This window comes from Corythoichthys intestinalis, chromosome 6 (assembly GCF_030265065.1).
Source record: "Corythoichthys intestinalis isolate RoL2023-P3 chromosome 6, ASM3026506v1, whole genome shotgun sequence".
Taxonomy (NCBI): domain Eukaryota; kingdom Metazoa; phylum Chordata; class Actinopteri; order Syngnathiformes; family Syngnathidae; genus Corythoichthys; species Corythoichthys intestinalis.
In genome coordinates this window covers 43,936,298-43,963,641 of record NC_080400.1, presented here as the reverse complement: position 1 = coordinate 43,963,641, position 27,344 = coordinate 43,936,298, and the positions used below count along the sequence as shown (strand labels likewise).

Here is a 27,344-nt window from a genome sequence, read left to right as displayed (position 1 = left end):
AAAGCGCTCAATGCAAAGATACTTTGCCTTGGCTAGTTCTCTAATTAATTTAAAACTTGCCATTGACACCTTGTGGTGTAATTCAATCATTACCTTACGTAGTTAAAGACACTGTGGAAGAACAGCAGGGAGCCCATGTGACATCCCGCTTGGCGACGTCAACAATGGCGAGCTATTAGTTTATTTTTTCATTGAAAATTTTACAAATTTTATTCAAAACATTAAAAGGGGTTTTAGTACAAAATTACGATAACTTCCACTCAAATTTATCTTTTATGAACTACAAGTCTTTCTATCCGTGGATCTTTTTAACAGAAAGAATGTTAATAATGTTAATGCCATCTTGTGGATTTATTGTTATAATATATTCAGTACTTATGTACAGTATGTTGAATGTTTATGTCCGTCTTGTGTCTTATTTTTCCATTCAAACAATAATTAAAAGAAAAATATGGCATATTTTAGAGATGGTTTGAATTGCAATAAATTAATTTTGAAGCTGTGATTAACTCGATTAAAATTTTTAATAGTTTGACAGCCCTATTGCTTACTTATCTTTTTTTGTTTGTTTGTTTGTTTTTTTTTTTTTTTTTTTTTTTTTCCAAATGACCCTTAGGTGAGAATCCCTACAAGGTAAATGATGAGATAATCAATCAGAGGGCTGAGTTGCTACAGAAGTTCCTAAAAGATGAGCAGAAGCAGTTGCAAGCCCTTTATGCCTTACAGGCACTGATGGTGCGCATGGAACAGCCAGCCAGTAAGTGACTGAGGACAAACAAATGGGGCATTTGCAAAAGTTTTTAATTGCATAATTGTACATGAAAGAGTAAATGATTGACTCTTCAAACTGCCACAAATATGTGCCATTAAAAAGTCATGTCTCTTGTCTTTCCATCAGATCTGCTGCGAATGTTCTTTGACACTCTATACGATGAGGATGTAATCAGAGACGATGCCTTCTACAAATGGGAGTCGTGCAAGGACCCCGCCGAGCAGCAGGGCAAGGGCGTGGCCCTCAAGTCCGTCACCGGCTTCTTCACGTGGTTGCGCCAGGCGGACGAATCTGACAACAGTTAGGGCCGCTGGAGTCCAACAGTTGAATCGGAGGGATTATCTTTGGGACCCTTACAAAGGGACACTAGGAGGAGGATTACACCAACATGAGTTGGCACAATCGTTCTTCAGAAAAAGAACAAAAAAAATGCAATTAAAAAATAATCTTCAAATAGGAGAGTTTGTATTATCGATCGAGCGTTCGATCATGCAATTTTTTTCCCTGTAATTTCTCGTGCAATGGAATGTACTAATTGTAATGAATCTACGTGGCGAGAATAGAGATAGAATGCTGAGCAGTGGGAGCTCATACTAATTACTTCAGTATTTTTTTGTTTTTTTGTTCGCTATGAAGTTTGACTCCTAAATGGCTTTCGCTCATCTCAGCAACATTAGCTAACAAATGTATAAAAACATAAGAGGCTATATATTTTTGATGACTTCATCCTTTTATCATGGAACTGCAAACGATGACCTTTGGTGTTTGATTCCACAAGTCTAACTAGACGTTTGGATATATATATTTTTTCAAAAATTAAAAGTTGGTGTGTGTGTGTGTGTGTGTGTGTGTGTGTGTGTGTGTGTGTGTGTGTGTGTGTGTGTGTGTGTGTGTGTGTGTGTGTGTGTGTGTGTGTGTGTGTGTGTGTGTGTGTTTTACAAGAAAATTTTGAAAATGTAAAGAAAGTTGGACTATTAAAATAGGGTCATAACAATTGTGGACTTCTGAAGACTAAACACAGACTTCACAAGGACGGTGTTACAACAGACTGACCATTTTGCCGCTGTGGACGATGATCAGTCCCAACGCCACTTATCCTTTGCTGAGTCTGTGTTACTTTTCTGTACTTAACTATAGAACCCAAAGAAAGCAAGAACACGTGGCTATGGCTTTGCACCATACTGTTTGGATTTTAATTCTATTTGTTTAAACTTAAAAAGTTACATCATTGAAACTCCACTTTCATGTTTAAAAAATGTTTAATAGAACAAATCCGAAGACTTTTATTCCTTCCATTACTAGAAATGGATTTCTGGAGTATTTTATACTAGTCTTATTTCCCTTCTAAAACAAAGTGGAAGTTTTATGTTCTATTTATTTCCACATTTGACCGAAAGTGCTTGTAATTTTCAAATCCAAGTACAGTAATTGCAGTGAAGTCAAAATGTGTAAATAGTTTTTTTCTTTATTAAAAAGATATTTAAAGAAATGATGCCTCTTCGCATTTAAAACTGGAAGAACCAATAAAGATTGTTTCAAATATACTGTATAGCTATTATATTTTTGTCACATTTCTTTGAATGGTACACTATAAAGGCCTAACTGTTTCACAGCAGCACCGCTTGTTGCAAAACTTCCCAAATTTTATTTTATTATGTGATAAATGAATGAATGAATGTTTTTTTAAGTGCATCATTGACAAATACTAATTCCACTGAAATTGAGATGTTCACTGCACTGGTAAGTATTTCAAAAGTTGATACTTAAGGCCTTTTTCCGTTTGTAAAGCAAGTGACTATTTTCGATTTAAAAAAAAAAAAAATCATGATTTTATACTGTATATTTTTATATTTTATACATAAATATATAGAAATTATTACAATGGTAATAAAATAAATTCAATAAAAATGAATAAAAACAAATACAAACTGCTTATGGTACCAAGTAACACTGTAAAGCTGATCTCATTTTAACCGGGAAGACTTGCTGTAAATGCTCATGTTTGACATTCACCCCTCCCAGTCAAAATGGATTGGACGTCTCTCGGCGCCAATGCAAGCCAATGAGGTAACACTAGAGGAGGCAGGTGGATTCAAAATTTGGATCTTTTTTTACCTGATTTTGATCCTCTGTTTAATAATTGAAAGTGGAGGGATTTCAAGTTGGCCCTTGTATCCTTTGATTTTTCTGAACGCAGCCCTAAGAGAAAAAAGTTACCACTCCATGAAAAAAAAACATTCTCAGGGACGAAAAGAAAGGCGGAGAGGATGAGATGCTGAGACAGTGTTTCACTCACTAAGACCAGTACAAAAGAATGAGCGCATGTCGTGACTTCACTGTGACCGTGATGGGAGTCAAGAAAGACCAGTGCATTTACCAAATTAGTGTGACATTAGACCTCATCAGGTGTGCCTAGTATTTTATCCAATTTTATCAGGACAACAAAAAACTAGGCAGCGGGAAAAAAAATCACTTTTCTTCATCTGAAATTAGAAAAAGAAAAATAGATTTAAATGCCTTTCCACAAGATTGAACAATGTACCAAATTAAACTGTATACACGTGTGTTGACATTTTTGTTAAATGACAACCGCACAGTATTTTCAATTCGCTTCTTCCTACCTCTGACTCTACAATTGTGTGTTTTAAAAATTTAATTAATAGGTATATGTCGTACCATGCCATACTCACTAGAGAGCATTGTTGCACTTCAGTGTCTTGCGAAAATACCGTATTTTTCGAACTATAAGTCGCACCTGAGTATAAGTCACACCAGCCCAAAAATGCGCAATGAACAGGAAAAAAAAAACATAAGTCGCACTGGAGTATAAGTTGCATTATTGAGGTAAATTTACTTGATAAAATCCAACACATAGAACAGATATGTCATCACGAAAGGCAATTTAAAATACAATTACAATAGAGAACAACATGTTGAATAAGTGTACAGTATGATAATGTTATATGATGCATGAACAATGAAATGCGAACGTGGCCGGTATGTTAACGTAACATAGCTATTAAGAGTTATTCAGATTACTAAAGCATAAAGAACATGCTAACAAGTTAACCAAACCATCAGTGTCACTCCAAAACATCAAAATAACTTGTGAAATGATATAAAAATGTGTTACAAATTTCACACTAATGTTGCTCCAGAGTATAAGTCACACCCCCAGCCAAACTATGAAAAAAAACTGCGACTTATAGTATGAAAAATATGGTATTCCTCCTGTTTCTTCCCGAATGGTCCTGTCTTTGGCTCCATTCATCTTCCCATCAATTTAACCATCTTCCCTGCTGAAGAAAAGCAGGCTCCAACCATGAGGCTGCCGCCACCATGTTTGACGATGGGGGTGGTGTGTTCACGGTGATCAGCTGTGTTGCTTTTACAGCAAACATATCGTTTTGCATTGTGGCCAAAAAGTTAGATTTTTGTTTTATCTGACCAGAGCACCTTCTTCTACATGTCTCCCAGGTGGCTTGTGGCAAACTTTAAATGAGATTTTTTATGGATATCTGTGAGAAATGCCACTTTTCTATTAAAGACAGATTTGTGCAGTGTACAACTGATTGTTGTCCTATGGACAGACTCTCTCATCTCAGCTGCAGATCTCTGTAGTTCATCCAGAGTCATCATAAGCCTCTTGGCTGCATCTCTGATCAGTCTTTTCCTTGTCTGAAGTGAAAGTTTAGAGGGACAGCCGGGTCTGGGTAGCTTTCCAGTGGTCTGGTACTCCTTCCATTTCAATATGATTGCTTGCATAGTGCGCTTTGAGATGTTTAAAACTTAGGAAATCTTTTTGTATCCAAATCCGGCATTAAACTTCTCCACAGCAGTATCTCAGACCTGTCTGTTGTGTTCCTTGGTCTTCATGATGCTCTCTGCACTTTAGACAGAACCCTGAGACTATCACAGAGCAGGTGCATTTATGCGGAGACTTGATTACACACAGCTCGATTCTTTTTAATCATCATAAGTCCTTTAGGAAAAAATTGGAACCTTTAGAGATGCTGCACTGAAAGTAAAGGGGCCGATTAATATTGCGCGGCCCACTTTTCAGGTTTTTATTTGTTTGAAAAAGTATAAATTATCCAATTATTTTCATTCCACTTCACGATTTGGTCCCAATTGTTGTTGATTCATGACAAAAAAATTTAAAATTCTATATCGTTGTTTGAAGGCTGAATTGTGGCAAAAGATTGAAAATTTAGAGGGGGGGCGGGGGGGGGGGGGGGCAAATACTTTTGCAAGGCACTGTAAACTTGCCCACATAAAGTATACAGGACTGTACGCGTCAATGCTGGAATCATGACATTATCTATTACCGTATTGGCCCGAATATTACTCTTTTTCATGACTCAGGTTTGAAAAAAGACTTTTTGAACACCAAATTAATTTTTATACTGAAAATAATTACAGTACATCTGAAACATGATTATAATATAAAATAACAATATAACAATATATTTGAGAGAAAAAGCATGTTTTTTTTGCCTAATTCAAATCTTAATATCTGAACACTTAAATATGTAAACTAAAGTGCAATCACATTCGTAAATGAATGGCTTCTGGTTTTTGAAATGTAAATAAACCAATCTATTGTGATAAAACAACAAAATTGCAATAACTGTATTAACCATCAAAGTGAAGTCCTAACTGTAACTGTAGTCTTGAAAGAAATCAGAATAAGGAAAAATATTGCAATAAAATAATGCAAACTGGTTAAACTTGAGAGTAGCTGAGATCCGTCATGACAGAACATCGCTTCAATGATATCTGGTGGCATCTAGCGTCGTGAATGGGTATAATGTCTAGACAACGAATATAAGACGACCCCCACTTTTTCAGTCTTATTTCAATGCAAAAAACACCGCCATATATTCGTGCCAATACGGTATATTCATTTTTATTTATGTGTACATTGGTTTTAAAATATATTTTTAAAATATCTTCTTTGGTCTAAAAAGTAATACAAAGATGTAGTTGAGATGATAAAGATCTGCTGTGCTGTTTTTCATAATATTGGAGAAACACCAACCTGCCATATTTATAAGCATGTGATCCAGTGTTGGCTCTGCTCACTGATTGTTACAGATTGCACAGGCTTCTGTTATTATTGCAACAATATTGGACTCACAATCACTTGGCCTATTTGGTAAAGCTCTTCATCAGTGCTTGATAATCAACAAAACATGGTCACTAACACACAAGTCGTGCACTTATCGACAACACTTGGCCCCCCTCATATGGCTAATTAACGTAACCCTTATAGAAATGTGGGCAGTCTTACACCACAGCAAACATCAAAAACCATACCAACATGTAATTGAATGAATCACTCTCCGATAGTGTCTTTTTAATATTGCATTGATAATGCAATCAATTCTCAGATTGTACAAGCATACGTGACAAAGTGCCTGGTGCTCGTGTATGCCACATACTGTATGCCATACACCAGCATCCCAACACTCAGCAGTCTTGACTTAAGTCTTAAATGAAAGGAAAGGACAGAAACCCCAAGCAACTTCATGGTGTTAAGCCTTTATCCACAAAGTGTGCACACCATGGGGCCATTCTATTTGAAAGGCTAATCAGTAACTATATTGGGATCACAAGGCTATCAAATTAGTACCGATAAATGTTTCATTATCTGTGTGACACGAAGTACTTGTCAAATAAGAAATGACATAACACTTGCATTTGGACTGTGCCACCTGAATTATTGAGACAATTTGGTTAAGATAAACAACCAAACCCAATATAAAATCTAAATTCTTCTGTTGCCCATGTGTTGAGTGAAAAATCTATTTGTTTTGGTCACTTTTCCAAAATACAGTTGTTCTGCCTTTGCCAAATAATAGATTGTTTTAATGGCAGTCTCATAAAGACATTTGTCCAACAATATGTTGAGAATTGTACTTTGTAGAATTTTATAACTAATGCTTAATAAAAGCTGTTTTAATGTTGTGCCCGACTTGTTTAACTCCGTCGAAGGCCAATTCTACCCTACTGTACTGCTTATTCAGTGCTATTAACAAAGTATGGTTGTTTTGCATTTAAAATAAATAAATAAATATATATATATATATATATATATATAAAACATAAATAATATCTTCTAAAGCATTTACTATAGTAGGTAGTTTGTGGGAGCTAATGGACTTTCTGTTTATTACATAATCATAAACTGTTACTGATAGGATTAGATGGATTTTACACCCACAAGCTCCAAATGCCCTCACATATAAATTGGTCATACCCTCACATCATCAAATATTTGATTTTGCACTTTTTCCACCTTAGTCAATAGGTCCTCAAATGTTAATAAAAAGTCAGCAAGCTATGAAAACATAATCACTTGTTTTCAGCTCCCAATACAACACTGCGCTCTGGTGCCATAAATCAATAAAAGGCCCCACGGTCGTTTATGACATACTGTTAAAAATGACATCACAAGTGTTGGGAGACTGTAAGAGATGTTTATACCAGAAGGTGATCTTTGAGAGGGTTAGAGGATATATTCTCCAGCCACAGTAGAGGACAAGGACCTCATGGAGCCATCAAAAATGTCCACCATGGCTCTTTTCCTGCTTGTGGTGTTTGGAATAACTGTGGCCAAAGGTAAGTCTGAAAATTTCCCTCCCCAGACAACAATTTTAATGCTTCCGTATGAAAAAAAAAACAACATCTTTTCTGCTTATGCGTCAACTGCTTTTGACTCCTTCAGGATCGCAACTGACATTTAGAGCCACTTAAAGCTGACTTGCACTTCAATTATTATTTTTTTTCCCACTGAACGTTGGCTGATTCACTGCTATCTTGTCATAGTCGAAGAAGAGAACCCAGAGTTCTGGAGATCACAGGCAAAAAAGACTTTGCAAACAGCTCTGAATAGGACGCTGAACACCAACGTGGCCAAAAACATCTTGTTTTTCCTTGGGGATGGTAGGTTGTTTTGTACAGTGTGGTAAAAGTAAAATTAGTAATATTTACTTTCCCACTATGTTGTGAGCACCACTTTCAAAATGATTGGGGTTCATTGAAGTTGAAACTTCAAAATTTTTCGGCATTTATTAAAAAATCAAAACCATTTAAAACCATCTACATTCAAGAATCACATATATTCAAAGTCGGCATTTATGCATGTTCCCATTAGGTATGGGCATCACAACCTACACAGCTGCTCGTATCCTCAAGGGACAACTGCAGAACAACACAGGAGAGGAGACCGTGATGACTATGGACACCTTCCCCCATGTGGGCTTGGCTAAGGTACACATGCACACACATAAAATGTATACTGTACTACAATCCTGCTTTTAAAAAAAGCTTTCAAGCCTGGAATTTGATAAAGTAATACAACTGCGGTCATAGGTTTTGAGACACACTCTCATCCTAGACACTGAAAAGTGAAGTGTCTCAACGGATTTATATCAGCTGTTCGAGAGTTTTAAAAAACAATCTGCTCACTGGCCACGTAATTAAGTACGTAACAACAGCGCTATGTTTTGCTGCCAGATTTTTATTGATATACAGTGCCTTGCAAAAGTATTCGGCCCCCTTGAACCTTGCAACCTTTCGCCACATTTCAGGCTTCAAACATAAAGATATAAAATTTTAATTTTTTGTCAAGAATCAACAACAAGTGGGACACAATCGTGAAGTGGAACAACATTTATTGGATAATTTAAACTTTTTTAACAAATAAAAAACTGAAAAGGGGCGTGCAATATAATTCGGCCCCCTTGCGTTAATACTTTGTAGCGCCACCTTTTGCTCCAATTACAGCTGCAAGTCGCTTGGGGTATGTTTCTATCAGTTTTGCACATCGAGAGACTGACATTCTTGCCCATTCTTCCTTGCAAAACAGCTTGAGCTCAGTGAGGTTGGATGGAGAGTGTCTGTGAACAGCAGTCTTCAGCTCTTTCCACAGATTCTCGATTGGATTCAGGTCTGGACTTTGACTTGGCCATTCTAACACCTGGATACGTTTATTTTTGAACCATTCCATTGTAGATTTGGCTTTATGTTTTGGATCATTGTCCTGTTGGAAGATAAATCTCCGTCCCAGTCTCAGGTCTTGTGCAGATACCAACAGGTTTTCTTCCAGAATGTTCCTGTATTTGGCTGCATCCATCATCCCGTTAATTTTAACCATCTTCCCTGTCCCTGCTGAAGAAAAGCAGGCCCAAACCATGATGCTGCCACCACCATGTTTGACAGTGGGGATGGTGTGTTCAGGGTGATGAGCTGTGTTGCTTTTACGCCAAACATATCGTTTTGCATTGTGGCCAATAAGTTCAATTTTGGTTTCATCTGACCAGAGCACCTTCTTCCACATGTTTGGTGTGTCTCCCAGGTGGCTTGTGGCAAACTTTAAACGAGACTTTTTATGGATATCTTTGAGAAATGGCTTTCTTTTTGCCACTCTTCCATAAAGGCCAGATTTGTGCAGTGTACGACTGATTGTTGTCCTATGGACAGATTCTCCCACCTCAGCTGTAGATCTCTGCAGTTCATCCAGAGCGATCATGGGCCTCTTGGCTGCATCTCTGATCAGTTTTCTCCTTGTTTGAGAAGAAAGTTTGGAAGGACGGCCGGGTCTTGGTAAATTTGCAGTGGTCTGATGCTCCTTCCATTTCAATATGATGGCTTGCACAGTGCTCCTTGAGATGTTTAAAGCTTGGGAAATCTTTTTGTATCCAAATCCGGCTTTAAACTTCTCCACAACAGTATCTCGGACCTTCCTGGTGTGTTCCTTGGTTTTCATAATGCTCTCTGCACTTTAAACAGAACCCTGAGACTATCACAGAGCAGGTGCATTTATACGGAGACTTGATTACACACAGGTGGATTCTATTTATCATCATCGGTCATTTAGGACAACATTGGATCATTCAGAGATCCTCACTGAACTTCTGGAGTGAGTTTGCTGCACTGAAAGTAAAGGGGCCGAATAATATTGCACGCCCCACTTTTCAGTTTTTTATTTGTTAAAAAAGTTTAAATTATCTAATAAATGTTGTTCCACTTCACGATTGTGTCCCACTTGTTGTTGATTCTTGACAAAAAAATTAAATTTCATATCTTTATGTTTGAAGCCTGAAATGTGGCGAAAGGTTGCAAGATTCAAGGGGGCCAAATACTTTTGCAAGGCACTGTATATATTTGATTTTTGTTGTCATTTCCTCCTTTTCTTTTCGTTTGAACATTGCTGTCATCACTTCAGTCATACTCTTTTATTATTTCTCCATCGGAGAACGGCTTCTTATGTTAGGCCAACACACACGACACTCTGAGTAAGCACACCTTTGCAATTTTTTGTTGTATCATAGATTTAACAATAACGTTGCTTGACTCTTGATATGCGTGCTTCAACCTGTTCGTTATTTGCCTTCTTAATTCTGATTTAGGAGGAAACTTCTCTTAAAAAGAGCTGTGCTTTAATGGTGCTTCACATTTTCACTTTTTATCAGAGCAACTGTCTTTAAGCATATTAAGCACAAAGGTTTGGTACTTACAGTTGGTAAAATTGACGCATATTTGTCATTCCATTCCTCATTGACACAACGATTTTTGTTGTCCACTTTTCTTCTCTTGGTCAACTTTGAGCTAGCCATTTTGTTAGATTCGATCTTCTACTGGTGGCATGTGTGGTGTTAGTGAACTTTGTGATCTCAAACGTTTCCTGCATGCAGCGAGGGTGCCGGGGTAACACGGGGAAATAAATAAATCACGTTTGGTCACAGTATGACTCACTGAAAAATAAAGTACACAGCATGTACAACAGCATGTACAAACAGATTGCAAAGTGCCGGGTGTGACTCGTGTTTGAGGTTACTGACATTGCTGCGGTCGGTCCAGCTAGCTAGTAGCATGCAGGCTCTCTCAGCCAATCAGCGCACGGTTGTCGTAGAGATGACAACAGAAGTGAGAACATGGTATAGATAGATATTTGACTAAAAATTAAACACAATTTAGCGATAGAATAGTAGTGCATAGCGATTGATTGGCAATTCATACAAATGATGTATGTGGAAAAAAAGTTTTTTTTTCTCGTTATTTTTTCGTTCGTCTGTGGGTCCGCAGAGAGGTGTGCCGTGGTCCAGTCGTGGACCGCGGTCTGCTAATTGAGGACCCCGAAGCTAGAGTGTCTGCTGAAGACTTACAGAAATCACTGGCACAGTCCGATATCTCTGTGCACACATCAACTATATGTAAAACTATGGCCAAGAATGGTGTTCATGGGAGGACTCCACTGAGGAAGCACAAAATATAAAATGTGATAGTTCACTTTCTTATTTTTCCCCATTCTGTCATTGTTTGCACACTATCCTCATTAAAATATGAACACCTATAAATGTTTGGGTGGTTTTAGGTAAAGTATACTTTTTTTCATCTGTGTGATTTTGATAAAGATTTGATGGTGCTTTTATGCAGCCAAAGGGGGGCACACAAAAAAAATGTGATGGTTCACTGGATACTTATTTTTCTCCTTTCTGTCATTGTTTGCATACTATCCTCATTAAAATATGAAAACCTACAAATGTTTGTGTGGTTTTAGTTAAAGCAGACACTGTTTTTTCATCTGTGTAGTTTTGACTAAGATCAGATCACATTTGATGGTGGTTTTATGCAGAAATGTGAAAAATTCGAAAAGGTTCAGATACGTTTTCATACCATTGTGTGTGTGTGTGTGTGTGTGTGTGTGTATACATATAATATAAACTGTGTATAAGTAAAATTATATGTATACATTTTATATTTAATAATTATAATTTTATAATTATAATTTTTTGAAGTTAGAGCAGGAAGCAATTTTTGAAGGGTGCATTTTACATTTCAATGCAGTATTTCCATCATGCTCTTTCTATCTTTACGTTGGGACGTTAAAGCCAATTTTAAACTAATTGATACAATAGATTATTGGCCTTCTTTTTTTTTTGTTGAAAGCGACACTGGATTGATTTGCCATTCAAGGTTTTCGTCCAAAAATGAAATGAAAGTGAAAACAGGTGTCCAACAATTTCGAACAAACATTGACAGATGAGCACATATTGTCGCATCTACAAGGACAACGCCAAATTCCTGATTCCTTGTTATCGTCTCGTCATCGTCACGAAAAAAATTATTTTTCGTTATAGTCATTGTTGACGAAAACAACAATCTCCATCCATCGTACCTCGGCTTAGCCAAAATCGGGTTGGGTTTTCATAGTCGGATGCACAGTATGGCATCACATTGCACAGGTATAAACTTTGGCTGTCATTGCATTAGATTAAAGACGTTGCTTGTGTTTTGTGCAGACCTACAGTGTGGACTTCCAGATTGCAGATAGTGCTGCCACAGCCACTGCTTATCTGTGTGGGGTAAAAACCAACTTGAACACAATCGGCGTCAGCGCAGCAGCTCGAAATGGCATTTGTAAGAGTCAGAAGGGAAATGAAGTCACATCCATCCTGAAGTGGGCCAAAGATGCAGGTAAGGATGCTACTGATTGCCCTAAAGATTCAGGCAAGGGTACTGGGACAAAAACAGCTAGAAGAGCTGTAAATGTTTGCTTATGTAAATACAAAAAAATATGGGATTACAGGTTACTGTGCAAGATAGTTTTAAAGGGTAAGGTTTAGCGAGGGATGTCAAGAACTTTAACCCCAGTTTGAGTTGACGTTTCACATCACTGTTGGTTCGGTGATAGCTTTGCTCCATTTTCTTTGTGAGTTTTTTTCATTTTGTACAGTGTTTATACTTAAGGGAAAAATCTGAAAGGAATAAATGGATGGAACATGATTGTCACTCCTGGACTAAGAGTGAAGGTGCTTGCACTCACATTTTTTGTTGTACTTCCCAACAGTAGCCCTCGTTATTTCATCAGCCGCGTCTTGTACGTGGGTGTATTTTTTCAGCACGGATGGCGCTGCACCGTTAGTGTCAAACATGTTTGAGAATTTTGGCACTCATGCACTAATGGTGCTTCTAGTGCAGGGAACAGGAGCCAACGGCATACTGCACCTCAAAGTTGACAGATAGGAAAGACAGTCTCCAGGCCAATCACACCGTAAAATCCAGCCAGTTCAATAAAAACCAGCCAAAATTACAACCTCCTTAAGAATTTGACAAAAGTAGCCAAAATGTTATGATTCCACCCATTGTGGGTCTCTCCAGCCCCAAGTCTTTGAAAATAGCCCAAACCTGCCTAATCTGGCAACACTGAGCACAGGCTCATCATACAAAAACTATCACTTGAAGGACTGTCTTGAATGGTCACGTAAATCCAAACACATGATCAATGCTCTTTTCACAGCAGGGCCAACCGATATACAACCCTAGCTAACATACAATCGCAGTAGAGGGACTAGCATACAGTAAAGTAGCTTATTTTATTTCTTATACACAAAAAAAAAATGACTCCAGGTTGTAAAGTTTACTAAAAGACAATGTGCATCTTCAGCAAGAACACATCATGGTTCCAAGGTGAGCATGATTAATACATGCAGTCCATACTTAAACGTGAACAATGAATGAGTAGCTAGATTAGATCATGTTGATGCAACATAATGTTAACGTGCCTTTCCAACCAATTGCAATAGTCTCGTCATTTCTCGCGAGATTTGAAAGTAGGGTTGCCAACTCCTTGAAAAAATAAGTGACACCTCATTGGTAGAGCCAGCTGGCCCAATAACCGTCACCATTTAATTATTATTTTGTTTGTGATAAGTGATTTTTTTTTATTAGATGGGGCTTTGCAAGGCACAGGCCCAGCTAGTAAAATTTCTCAACTTTGTTTTTCTTTCTTTCTTTCATAATCTTATTATCCACGTTTTTTCGGTGCACTGGAGACTCCAAACCGTTTGACCGACCGGCACCGTTTAAATATCAAAATGACCGGAATTCCATTCATTTTTAATGGCAAGCATTTTCCCTTCATTTTCAATGACAGGAAAACATAGGTGGTTGTGATTTTGACCACTTACCATTACAGCCCATTGACATTGAACTGGCACCTAAGTAAGTCAATACCACTGACAGCTATGTACGTCCATGCCATTAACTATCATGAACGTCGCAACTATTGATGCCAATGTACTGGATTCCATTGAGGCATATATACTGTAAATTGATGCCAGTGACGACCATTTACGTTAAAATTTGGGCTGTCAAACGATTAAAATTTTTAATCGAGTTAATCACAGCTTAGAAATTAAATCATCGTAATTAATCGCAATTCAAACAATCTCTAAAATATTCCATTTTTTTCTGTAAATTATTGTTGGAATGGAAAGAGAAGACAAGATGGATGTATACATTCAACATACTGTACATAAGTACTGTATTTGTTTATTATAACAGTACATCCACAAGCATTAACATTATTAGCATTCTTTCTGTGAAAGGGATCCACGGATAGATTCTTAAAGGATAAATGTGAGTTTGTATATTTGAATTTGAATTTATTGTCATTTGTTATCATCATCATCAACATCATCATCATCATCATCAGCATTAAAATCAGCATAAAAAAAAAAAAAAGAAAAAAGAAGGAAAGAGGAAGAAAGAAAGGGGAATATTTGTTTATCCAAGAAGATGAAAAGAGACATGACAAAGGGAACGGAAAAAAGCCAAAGCTTAAATATTAATATTGTATTGCTTAATATTGTGACTAAATATTGCCATCTAGTGTATTTGTTGAGCTTTCAGTAAATGATACTGTAGTGACTAAACTGTTCTGCCCAAATGCATGATGGGAAATGAAATCTCACAACCATGACTGTGTGTGGTGGCTGCAAATGCTATATCTTCTCTGCATTGTGTACAATACAGGGTGTTGAGAACAAGCTCGCTCGCTTCAATGATAATAATTGTTGTGGGAGAGATGTCAAAGCTTTTGCCAATTAAAAGCACGGTCCAAATGAATGCCTGTATCCACTCCACTCACTTGTCACTGCCTCTTAGCTCTGTATATACGTTAAACGCCGCCATTACTGCCTCTTAGCTCTGTATATACGTTAAACGCCGCCATTGTAGTCTGTATGCGGCAATGCATGAGTGGGTCGTTTCGGGCATGCATTAAATATTTTAACGTGATTAATTAAAAAAATTAATTACCGCCCGTTAACCCTATAAATTTGACAGCCCTAGTTGTGCCTTATGTTGGCTCAACATGTGTGCTTTATGTTAAAAGAACACAATTGCTAAATACTGAAGGAAAGCAATTTAATCAGGTGCAAATTATGTATTTCTTTAATGTCGGTTCAACATGTATTTTGGGGTGAACATGAGTGCCTTATGTTGGCTCAACAAGAGTACGTTATGTTTGCGCAACATGGGTGCCTAATGTTGGCTAGACATGTGTGCTTTATGTTAAAAGAACACAATTGCTAAATGCTGAAGGAAAGCAATATTATCAGGTGCAAATTCTTTCCATAATTTTTTTATGTCGGTTCAACACCCCATTTTAGTCTGTATCATTTTATAGTCTATATATATCAATTATATCTTATAGTTGCATTGAATAGACAAATAAACTACTTTATATTTTTAGGCAAGTCTGTCGGTATTGTGACAACAACCCGCGTGCAACATGCAACTCCAGCCACCAGCTATGCCCATAGTGCCAGCAGAAAATGGTACTGTGATGCTGACATGCCTGCCTCCGCCAAGAAAGATGGCTGCGCTGACATTGCGTCTCAGCTGCTCAACAACACAGACATAGATGTGAGACTAATTGTAATACGATTTTATTACATTACATACAGTAAAATATTACTCAATGGAATGTGCTCGCAGGTGATCATTGGCGGTGGGAGAAAGTACATGACTCCCAGGGGTACCAAGGATCCAGAATATCCCAGAGACTACTCATCCAGGGGTAAAAGACAAGACAAACGCAACCTCATCAGTGAATGGCTGAACCAGAAAACGGGCAAGGTACGGTAATGCAGATAACTAGGGTTGTGAAGATAGATACTTAAAGATTGAAACTAGAGTTTTATGCTGTAAAATTCTCAAAATAAAACTGGTTCTTCAGTCATTACACCTAAAAAAGCCAGAATTAAGGGGATTTTATCCAAACAAGACATGGAAAAACTTATCAGTGCATTCATTTTTAGTAGATTTGACTGTTGTAATGGTATATTTGCAGGTCTTAACAAAAAAATCAATCAGGAAGCTTCAGCTAATACAGAATGCTGCTGCCGGAGTCCTTACAAATACATGAACACTTCCAGTGTGTCAAAGGATAGACTATAAAATCCTACTGCTAGTCTACAAAACACTTAGTAGCCTTGGACCAAAATACATGTTTGATTTGTTTGAACTCTATGAAGTATCCAGACCACTAATGTTGTCTTGAACTGGTCTGCTGTGTATTCCAAGAACAAGAACCAAGCAGGGTGAGGTAGCATTCAGTTACTACTGTATGCTCCTCACCTCTGGAACAAGTTATCTGAAGGTCTGAAGTATGCTCAAACTGTTATCTCATTTAATTCTGGGCTTAAAATGTGACTGTTTACCACAGCATAGTCATAATGCCCATATAGTTCAAATTTCAAGTTATATGACTTTTGCTATTCATTCATCTTTTGATTCCATTTGTATTTCCTGTTTTAATTGTTTTTGTTTTTAACGGTCTTGCAGATTTAATTTGATTTATATGTATCATTTAATTCGCGTTTTTAGATTCTATGTGATGTAAACCCTCCGAAATATCTTGTGTCGAATTGTGCTGTACAAATAAATTTGTTTGGCCTGCCTTGCCTTCCCATTCGAGGCAATGTTTAATGATGAAATTAATCAAAAGTATTTAAGACATGGATGGCATGTCTCAGGGCTTCTTTTTCATCTTGTGGGTTTCTATATTACCCTTTTCTTTTTCTGATCTTTACCAAGTACACAAGTTAAATGACATAATGTCACTGAAGCAGTAAACAACATCGTGTTGTGTGTTGTTTTTTTGTTTTTAATTCTTTAGGTTGCCCATTATGTGTGGAATAAAACTGATTTTGATGCTGTTGATCCAGGAACCACAGATTACCTAATGGGTGAGTGTTTACAATGTTATTTTACTGGCTTTCTGTTTTGCAGAGGGAAAACAATGTAACAATAGGAAAATCTGTTTTATGGTGTCTTTGACTCCTTTAAAGAAGTACTACAACAAATTTAGAATTTCTTTTTGTTAAATTTTCTGTTTCTCTTATAAATGACAGTATAGTGTCTTGCTTTTATTGTACAAACATATGACAAAAGGGAATTTGTTAGAAATAAAAAGCAACACAAGGAAAATGTAGATCGCAAAATTAAAAAAAAAAATATATATATATAGAACTCAAGGTCCAGATATGTGTTGAAAGCATGACTACAGCTTTTTCATGTACTCTTTTGTTTAAAATTATTTCTTCAATTTCAATAACCATTTCCACGTATATTTTTATGCCATTGTTGACAAATTTTGCTAAAATCTGAGAATGTTTCAATTCAATTTGAATTTGGCACTCTTATGAAGAAGGATACGCTTAATTAATCTTAATTTAGTGTTTTGGAATTAATGTTCCAGTCATTAATGACTGAATCCTGATTGGACGATATTGGTTGTCATAGCAACGGGACATAACACAAAGAAAATATACAATGTTTAATTCTTTGACCTGTATCAATGACTAAATATCAACAAGTAACCACACACAGATTTGAAATTAAGAAGTCATTCTAGAAGGAACTTTCCTTCAAAGCAGGTTTTAGTCTCACACTCCTTATAATCAAAAACAAGAATAATGAAGCTGCCACACAACTGTTGTTATTACTGAATAATAACTGATTCTTGAGGCAAAGTAAAATTACATTCACTGCAAGGCTAATTTGCATAAGAAACATTACTTATCTTAAAAGGAGTATTAAGAACGGGGAAAGTTCCAAAAATCATGAAAAAACAAAAAAACAATTGTAACTGATAAAATAAAAAAGCATATATTAGAGCGCTTAACAAAAAGGGAAAGGTTTTACAGTTACAAGAATAAAATTATAATAAAAATATTTGTGTCTTGCCAAATTTAAAATCAGCGTTGGTTTCCGTCAATGTTTTGGCACAATGACAACAATCATCACTACAAAGCATTTCATATCACAGTTTATCGTGTGAAACTTTGCCAGATTGGGTGTCAGAGAATTTGGTGCAGTACATGAAATCCATAATAGATCTCTTTAGACTTGTCGCTCATCATTCTGAAAAGTTCTGGTGACATACGTGAACTAGAATAGAAAAGTGTAATGGAGGTACATTGAGCCATCGTGCTGATCTGTAATTTGTTTTCCTGCTGTGTGTGAGAGGAGTGAATGATTTTTAGCCACTCACTTCCTTTTCTTAGTGGTCTGCTACTCTTCTCCCGCAGCTCTGTTTGAACCGGGTGATCTGCGATACGAAGCTGAAAGGGATCCCAACATGGACCCATCCATTATCGAGACCACAGAAAAAGCCATCCGCATTCTCAGGAAAAACCCTAGAGGCTTCTTTCTTTTAGTGGAAGGTGCAGTCATCGCCCTTTGATTCATTTCATCACTTAATCAAGCAGGCAAACTTTAACTAATATCGTTCTCAAGGAGATGTTTTCTAAAAATAGAAAATAGCATGTGGGTGCTCATGCTGGATCAATTGAACCATTGATCTTTTAACACTGACAAAAGGCCTCACTGCTGTTTATCTTTGCTGAAACATCAATATGTCGTTACATTTATACATGAGCAATAGGATCACTGATTTAAGAGTCGAAGGTTGCATTTAGCACAACCCCATGGTGGCTATGTATAAAAACTGCGGTCGATCTGGTGAAACCAGGTTTGCATTCAGCGCCAAGAATGTCTTGTAAAGTGTGATGGTGTATGTATGTGTTGTGTGTGCACTGATTGACTGTGGGCTCCCCATGGATGTCTCCTCCAGCCTCCTAATCAATCTCTCCTTTAATCTGACGTTGGAGCCTGGGGACATGGTGCTACACTGTCTTTCCAATTTCTTTAAAATATTGAGCTCATGTATAAATAGAAGCAACCTTATAGTTTAGCCTTTTTTTTTTTTTTTTTTTAAACCCCGATTCCAATAAAATGTGTTGATGGGGAAGAAAAAGATGCTCGATTTCTAAATTTACATTCTAAAATAAAATATTATAAATGTCTAAAATATGCATAAGTATTCTGATGTGGTATGGCCACCAACAGTGAATAAACCTCAACAATACAGTATCTTTATGGTGGTGTTCGCAGATACAGTGGCACAAATAAGTATTTAGTCAACCACCAATTGTGCAAATATTCCTACTTGAAAAGATTAGAGAGGCCTGTAATTGTCAACATGGGTAAACCTCAACCATGAGAGAGAGAATGTTGAAAAAAAAAAACAGAAAATTACATTGTTTGATTTTTAAATAATTTATTTCCAAATTAGAGTGGAAAATAAGTATTTGGTCACCTACAAACAAACAAGATTTCTGGCAGTCAAAGAGGTCTAACTTCTTCTAACGAGGTCTAATGAGGCTCCACCTGTATTAATGGCACCTGTTTTAACTCATTATCGGTATAAAAGACACCTGTCCACAACATCAGTCAGTCACAGTCCAACTCCCCAGCCCTTTGAGACAACGTTGTTGTGATCCAGGGCTATACAAATAAAATTGAATTGAATTGAATTGAACTCTACTATGGGCAAGACCAAAGAGCTGTCAAAGGACACCAGAGACAAAATTGTAGACCTGCAACAGGCTGGGAAGACTGAATCTGCAATAGGTAAAACGCTTGGTGTAAAGAAATCTACTGTGGGAGCAATTATTAGAAAATGGAAGACATACAAGACCACTGATAATCTCCATTGATCTGGGGCTCCATGCAAGATCTCACCCCGTGGTGTTAAAATGATGAAGAACGGTGAGCAAAAATCCCAGAACCACACGGGGGGACCTAGTGAATGACCTACAGAGAGCTGGGACCACAGTAACAAAGGCTACTATCAGTAACACAATGCGCCGCCAGGGACTCAAATCCTTCACTGCCAGACGTGTCCCCCTGCTGAAGAAAGTACACGTCCAGGCCCGTCTGCGGTTCGCTAGAGAGCATTTGGATGATCCAGAAGAGGACTGGGAGAATGTGTTATGGTCCGATGAAACCAAAATAGAACTTTTTGATAGAAACACAGGTTCTCGTGTTTGGGGGAGAAAGAATACTGAATTGCATCTGAAGAACACCATACCCACTGTGAAGCATGGGGGGGGGGCATCATGCTTTGGGGCTGTTTTTCTGCATAGGGACCAAGACGACTGATCTGTGTAAAGGAAAGAATGACTGGGGCCATGTATCGAGAGATTTTGAGTGAAAATCTCCTTCCATCAGCAAGGGCATTGAAGATGAGACGTGGCTGGGTCTTTCAGCATGACAATGATCCCAAACACACAGCCAGGGCAACAAAGGAGTGGCTTTGTAAGAAGCATTTCAAGGTCCTGGAGTGGCCTAGCCCGTCTCCAGATCTCAACCCCATAGAAAATCTGTGGAGGGAGTTGAAAGTCCGTTTTGCCCAACAACAGCCCGAAAACATCTCTGTTCTAGAGGAGATCTGCATCGAGCAATGGGCCAAAATACCAGCAACAGTGTGTGAAAAGCTTGTGAAGAGTTACAGAAAATGTTTGGCCTCCGTTATTGCCTACAAAGGGTACATTACAAAGTATTGAGATGAACTTTTGGTATTGACCAAATACTTATTTTCCACTCTGATATGCAAATGCATTCTTTAAAACTCAAACAATGTGATTTTCTGTTTTGTTTTTTTTCCACATTCTGTCTCTCATGGTTGAGGTTTACCCATGTTTACCCATTTTCAAGTGGGAGAACTTGCACAATTAGTGGTTGACTAAATACTTATTTGCCCCACTGTATATGTTAAATGGACCTAAACTTGTATGGCGCCTTTGCAACGTTGGGTCCAGTATCTTGCTCAAGGATGCTTAGACGTGGTCAACAGGGTGGGAATTTAAACCCACAACTTCTAGTTTGGGGAACAACTACTCTACCTCTGAGCCACGGCAAACCACAAATATACTGTGTAGACCAGGGGTGGGCAAACTATTTCACAAAGGGCCGCATTGGGTGCGGGTTTTTGTTGCAACCCATTAAGAGGACACCTTATCACCAATCTGCTGTTTTACAAATGCAATCAATCGATTGCAGTCAGGTGCTTCTCATTTCTGCTGAAACTGCATTGGTTAAACTATCTGTGCTTGGTCAGTTGGAACAAAGACCAGGACCCACTGCGGCCCTCGAGGACCGGTTTGCCCACCCCTGGTGTAGACTGTATACTCTACATATGATGTGTGTGTGAGGAACAAGCAATGACAAATGTTTATTGACAGGCAGGCAAGCAACAATGTCAGACACCAAGTGATCAAGTTGGCTGTTCCTCCGTTAGCCCAGCAGCCTTACTGTATATCTCTCATATCTCTTACAATGGTATGTTCTCAGTTAGTATAGTAACCTTAACCTTGGAATCCCTCTGTCCTAAGGTGGCCGCATTGACCAAGCCCATCACGATGGCCGAGCATACATGGCGCTTCATGAGGCGGTTGCGTTGGACTCAGCTATTGCCAAGGGCCTTGAACTCACTAACGAGGAGGAAACGCTCACTATCGTGATGGCTGACCATTCCCATCCGTTTACCTTCAACGGATATCCCTTTCGAGGGCAAAGTATTCTGGGTAAATACAAGTATGAGCATTAGTAAATAAGAGTAAATGCTGCCCATTTACAAGATGAGAAGAAATCCTTCAAAAGAATAAGAATAATAATATTTAGTGTACATTCCGAGATGTAACTGAAGACTGAACAATGTTACTGTCATTATTAAGAGCTTGCAATCACGACAGCCAGGCAGCAGTCCTTCAGTTTAAGTTTGGCAATGTCTTTTCCTGCCGCTTCTCTTCTCTCCACCTATGCTTTGCCATCGTTATTGATGATGTTCTCTCATTCCATCATCCTCCAGTTCTGCCAAACTTGTCTTTGTTGTGTTAACATACAGTATATACAGTATGAACTGTATCTATATGAATAATCCAGATACATACTGTATTGAACTACTTGCAGCATACATTTGTGGAGTAACTTTTTTTGTGGTGGGGCAACATGAATAAAACCTGCAGGTTTTTTATTCACCCTGGGATAAAAATCTCATCATTTAAAAAATTTTGATTTATGTATTTTATGTGTGTCGATAGGCATTCTTTTACCACACACATTTTGCTGACAGAATGAATACAAAGCAATACTGCCCGGGAGTCGTATCGTTACCACAGAGCATTAAAACAACAACAATAACAACAACAACAATAACAGTAATAATAATAGAATAATGCAGTTCTATGATTATGGGTCATTTCTGAATTGAGGGCATTTTGGCTTCAAAATTCATGACAAAAAAAAATCACTTATCTAATTTTCTGCTACATATTCATCAATACTACCTATTAAATACAATTAAATGATTTACTAAATTAAATTAATAAATTAAAAAAGCTTGATTGGCTCTTTTTACTGATCAATGGTACAATTATATTACATGATTTATATGATGTTTACAATACCTGGTGCATCACAGCAACAGGGTTGCAGGTGACAGTGTTGCAAATCCGTACTAATGGTAGCTTACTCTCAGGATTCCAAGCTTGCTAGCTAGCTTTTATTGCTGACCAGGACGAAAAACCTACGTATGTACAATGAGGAAAATAAGTATAATCCCACTGAAAAATTATGGGTGGGTTTGAAATTTACATGGTAGGTGCTTTTCCACTGTGAAAGACAATCTAAAAAACAAACAAATCCAGAAATCACATTGTATTTTATTAACAATTAACAATTAACATTATACTTCCGCAAATAATTATTTGAACATCTAAGAAAATCAATTTTAATATTTGGTACAGTAGCCTTTGCACAATTACAGAGGTCAAACGTTTCCTGTAACCTTTGCAACCGTAACTGCACCAGGGGTTTTGCAACACAGCTCCACACAGATCTTCTGTACATCAATGAGGTTTCTGGGCTTTCACTGAGAAACACAGAGTTTTAAGCTTCTTTGAAAGATTGTCTATTAGGTTTAGGTCTGTAGACTGGCTAGGCCCCTCCAGAACCTTGATATGCTTTTTACGAAACCACTCCTAGGTTACTCTGGCTGTCTACTTCGGGCCATTGTCATGTTGCAAGACCCAGTCACGACCCATTTTCAATGCTCTAACTGAGGGAAGGAGGTTATTCTCCCTGCCCTGGTCATCCTCTCCCTAATACAGTGGAGTCGTCTAGTCCCATATGCAGAAAAACACACCCAAAGCATGATGCTACCACCCCGATGCTTCACAGTAAGGATGGTGTTCTTGTGGTGGTACTTATCATTCTTCTTCCTCCAAACACTGTGAGTGGATATAAGACCAACAAGTTCCTTTTTTGGAACCTTTAGGATCAATTATAAAAAGACATAATATCTCCTTTCATTTCTATGCTGATAACCTGCAGCTGTATCTACCCCTGAGACTCAACGAACAAACTGCTCTCACTAAATTGATGGCGTGCATATCCGATGTTAAGCAGTGGCTAGCACAAAACTTTTTACATCTTAACGAGAGCAAAACTGAATATATTACAGTACTTTTGGCACACCTTCTTTGATGAATGCCCTTGAGCCCAACTCTGGTGCTCTGGCTCCCTTTTTTTAGGACACACGTTACAGACTCTACTTTGGAAAGCAGATTAGTTCTGTTGTAAGAGCAAGTTTTTTCCAGCTTTGTCTCTTGGCCTTTCTTAGTCACCACGACCTTGAAAAAGCAATTCATGCTTTTATAAGCTCAATGCTGGACTACTGCAGTGCACTTTATGATGGTCTTCCCAAGTCCTCTATTTCTTGTCTGCAACTTGTTCAAAATGCTGCTGTTCGATTTTTAACAGGTACACTTAGACGTGAACATATAACCCGCGTGCTGTCATCGTTCAGTCCATTTTAGAATTGATTTCAAACTTTTACTGTTTATTTTTAATTCTATTAATGACCAGGCTCCTTCTTATTTATCGGAAATTTTAACCCTACCTAACTCTGGCAGGACTCTTCGTTCTACTGGCCAGCTCCTTTTGCAAGTTCCGAGGTCGAAACTTAAACAGTGGGGAGACCGATCTTTTGCGATTGCTGCCCCCAGGTTGTGGAATAGCCTTCCCCTTGAAATCAGCACCATTACGGATCTAGGCCTTTTTAAATCTCGGTTAAAGGCACACCTTTTTAGACTTGTCTTTTTGCCAGACTAAGGTAGCCTGGTTTTATTTCTTTAAGAGTTTTTAATGTTTTTGGATTTCATCTGTTTTATTGCTCATTTGTGATGCGCTGTTTTTGTTTTCGTTTTTTTTCTTCACGTCATTGTATAATACTTTTCTGTTTTTTTATTTATCATGAACCATGTTTGTCTTTGTTATAAAGCACTTTAGAGGGCCATTCAGGGTTTTGTAAAGGGCTGTATAAACAAATTTGATTTATTGAACCCTGTCCAGCCTTGTAGAGGTCTACTATTCTGTCTCTGGTGTCTTTGGACAGTTCTTTGGTCTTGACCATGTTAGGATTTGGAGTCTTCCTGATTGTATGGGATGGACAGGTGTTTACATGCAGCTAAACAGCTCAAACAGGTTAAAAAAGTCAGACTTAAAAAGTCCACCTCCACTGTAGTTATTCGTTGGCAGTGTTGGGAGTAACGCCGTTATTTTTTCAGTAACGGGGTAATCTAACTAATTACTTTTTCCGCCGTTACAACGCCGTTACCGTTACTGGCGGTCAAAAGCGGTGCGTTACTTACTCTGAATAAATTGAAGAAACTACCAGCCGTGTCGAGTCGACTCTCTGCTCTGTTGATTTGTCATCCAAGACTTGGGGTGCGTTCAGGTTCGAGAATAGCGCACGTACTTCTGACTCCAAGCTGTTTATCCCTGCTCATTCAATAAGACAGTGCTTTCCGAAGTTTGGTAACGTTTTTGTGTTTGCTACACCTGATGCTAGCCTCGTTCCCATCTCCCACTGTCAGTCAGCAATAATTCTGCTTCCAACTTGAGGACGGCAGACGCTTTGAAGGTGACGTGAATTGTCGGGAAACGAGCCTACCTGAATGCCCCTCGAGAGATGCGATGGAAGTGATTGTGATTGGCTGAGGGTTAGTGTCATGTGTCGTGGTAAGCCAATCAGAGCCGGTGATTTCACAAGCAAACCGGAACAGCGCATCTGGCAAACACACACACGCAAAACAGATGCACAGGGTCGGGATGGCAGAGCATTCAGAAGAAAAATTGTCCTTTAAGAGGTGGAGATGTAGACACTATTTCAAGTTTGTCGAAATTAAAGGAAAGAACCTGCATGTAATGTGTAATTTATGTCCCGGGGCAAAGCTTTTGTCGACATCTGTGGTAAGCAATTCAAATCTGCTGAAGCACCTAACAAGTTAACTACCTGTCTGTTCTTCTCTATTCCACTGACTCCAATACTGCTCAGAAAATTTCAAATTCTTTGACATACAACAAATTCTTTTTAAAGCAACGGAAATAGTTACTTTCCCTGGTAACTAGTTACTTTTACTATAGAGTAATTAAGTTACTAATTCAGTTACTTTTTGGAAGAAGTAGTGAGTAATGTAACTAATTACTTTTTTAAAGTAACGTGCTCAACACTGTTCGTTGGACATTTTAAAGGCGACTAACAGGTCTTCTAGGTTCACAATTCTAGCTAATAGACAGGTGTTTAAAGACTTACAGTATTTGCAGCAGTATAATACAAATGTTTTTTTTAATCATACACTGTGATTTCTGGATTTTTTTCTCTTTGGATTGTCTCTCACAGTGGACAAGCACATACCATGAACATTTTAAACCCGCTCATCATTTCTAAGTGGGAGACCTTGCAAAATTGCAGGGTGTTCAAATACTTATTCTCTATCATGTAAATATTCCATAAAAAGTAAACTGTCATTTTAACAGTTTTTTTCTTTCACATTCAGTTTCGTAATTAGTGGGACAATAGGAAAATTGTAATTTTGCGGTTGCTTCAGACTTATTTGGTATTTAAAAAATATATTTTAAAGCAATCTATTTTCTTTGTTTTTAATTTATTTATTTATTTATTTAGCTTTCCTCTCAGTAAATTTACCCAGAAACAGCATGTTATAGTATTTTACATGTTAGTTATTTAGAATTGCTTGGGTGGGACATAAAATGGACAATAATGCTGATATGAACCATATGCTAATGAAGCTAGAATGTGCCTTATGTGTAAAGAATTGCTTTTAGTTGTTTAGTTATAATAAAGTACTAATCTTTTTGCACTGTCAGATATTCCTCTACGCTTTCTATATTACAATCCTATAAAGTTGTACATCATAATCAGTCTCTGACGCTTATATTGCTTGGTGTTTGTGCTGTGCTCTTTGTACTCACTCTATTCTCTTTTCCTGTTTCACCCGCCTCCTTCGCTTCTTCCTCCTAATCATACTCCTCCTCCCAGTGGTGCAGCAGTGATTAATGTGCTTGTGAAACCCTGAGCTCTTCATCAACAAGGAGACTTGCCAGGCTAATGGCTCATCTGGAGAAAAAGACTGTTTAACCCAGCAAGCTTTGGACCTCCATCAGGGCACTGGGGAACTAAAGACTGCACCTGTGCGTGTGTGGGTGGGGGTGTTAGTGTGTATGGGTGTATGTTTGTGAGATGAGCGAAACATAAACAATAGCAGAAAAGCAATTTTTTGGGGTGTATTTTCCAGGGAAATCTCCACTGTGGGCCAAAGATATGTTGCCGTACACCACACTGATGTATGGAAATGGACCCGGACACAAAACCACTAATGGGACACGGCCCGACATCCGCAATGTCAACACAAGTAAAGTCCATTCTTTGCTTTCATTGTCTTACAGTTGTTGTCCTTGTTTGCCTGTGTAAATGTCTCAAGAAATGGTGAAAAGACAATGCAATGCAAAAGCTATGGGGAAAAAAATTCTACATTGACATTTATACATTTACTTCTATGAACTGCTTCATACAGTACATTTGTTTCCATAGAAACTAAAGAGTACATCCAGCTGTCAGCAGTTCCTACAGCCTCGGCCACCCACAGTGGAGAGGATGTCGCCGTGCTGGCCCGTGGACCCATGGCTCACCTCTTCCATGGCGTCCAGGAGCAGAATTACATTGCCCACGCTATGGCTTATGCCGCATGTGTGGGGGCAGACCAGCGGCACTGTCGAGGGCAAACCACTCCGGCTTTGGTTCACACTACCTTTAATAACAATTATAACAGTGCTGGGGGAGCACAAAGCTCAGTGGCATTGATAAGTGGCCTCCTTGGTGCAACTCTGCTGGCCCTTAATGAGCTGATCTAAAACTGATGTCTCTTCAAGCGCTACATTTAAAGTAAAGCGTCACGGAGGTCAAGAGGCTAGGGAAATAGTGAACACTTGGGATGTGTCCATGGGTGACTATGTCATACTATAAAGTTGTACTAATTGATATTAACGTATTTGTAGAGGACATTGATTA

At 38.1% G+C, this 27,344-nt stretch overlaps 2 protein-coding genes across 2 annotated transcripts in view; both read left to right on the top strand.

Annotated features, from left to right (window-relative positions):
- The window catches only part of LOC130917378 (eukaryotic translation initiation factor 4 gamma 1-like), a 75,768-nt gene extending 74,525 nt beyond the window's left edge, over positions 1-1,243 (top strand). Inside the window, exons 29-30 of the mRNA XM_057838712.1 lie at positions 617-757; positions 899-1,243. Of these exons, the coding sequence (XP_057694695.1) occupies positions 617-757; positions 899-1,077 (320 nt within the window). The 3' untranslated portion in view covers positions 1,078-1,243. The remainder of the gene's footprint in view (positions 1-616; positions 758-898) is intronic.
- Positions 1,244-7,326: 6,083 nt separating this feature from the next.
- On the top strand, positions 7,327-27,187 carry alp3 (alkaline phosphatase 3). The gene is made up of 11 exons (XM_057839267.1): positions 7,327-7,396; positions 7,604-7,720; positions 7,932-8,047; positions 12,082-12,256; positions 15,318-15,490; positions 15,563-15,703; positions 16,746-16,815; positions 18,160-18,294; positions 21,307-21,498; positions 26,572-26,688; positions 26,868-27,187. The coding sequence occupies exons 1-11, from the start codon at positions 7,327-7,329 to the stop codon at positions 27,185-27,187; spliced, it is 1,626 nt and encodes a 541-aa protein (XP_057695250.1).
- The last annotated feature ends 157 nt before the right edge of the window (positions 27,188-27,344 follow it).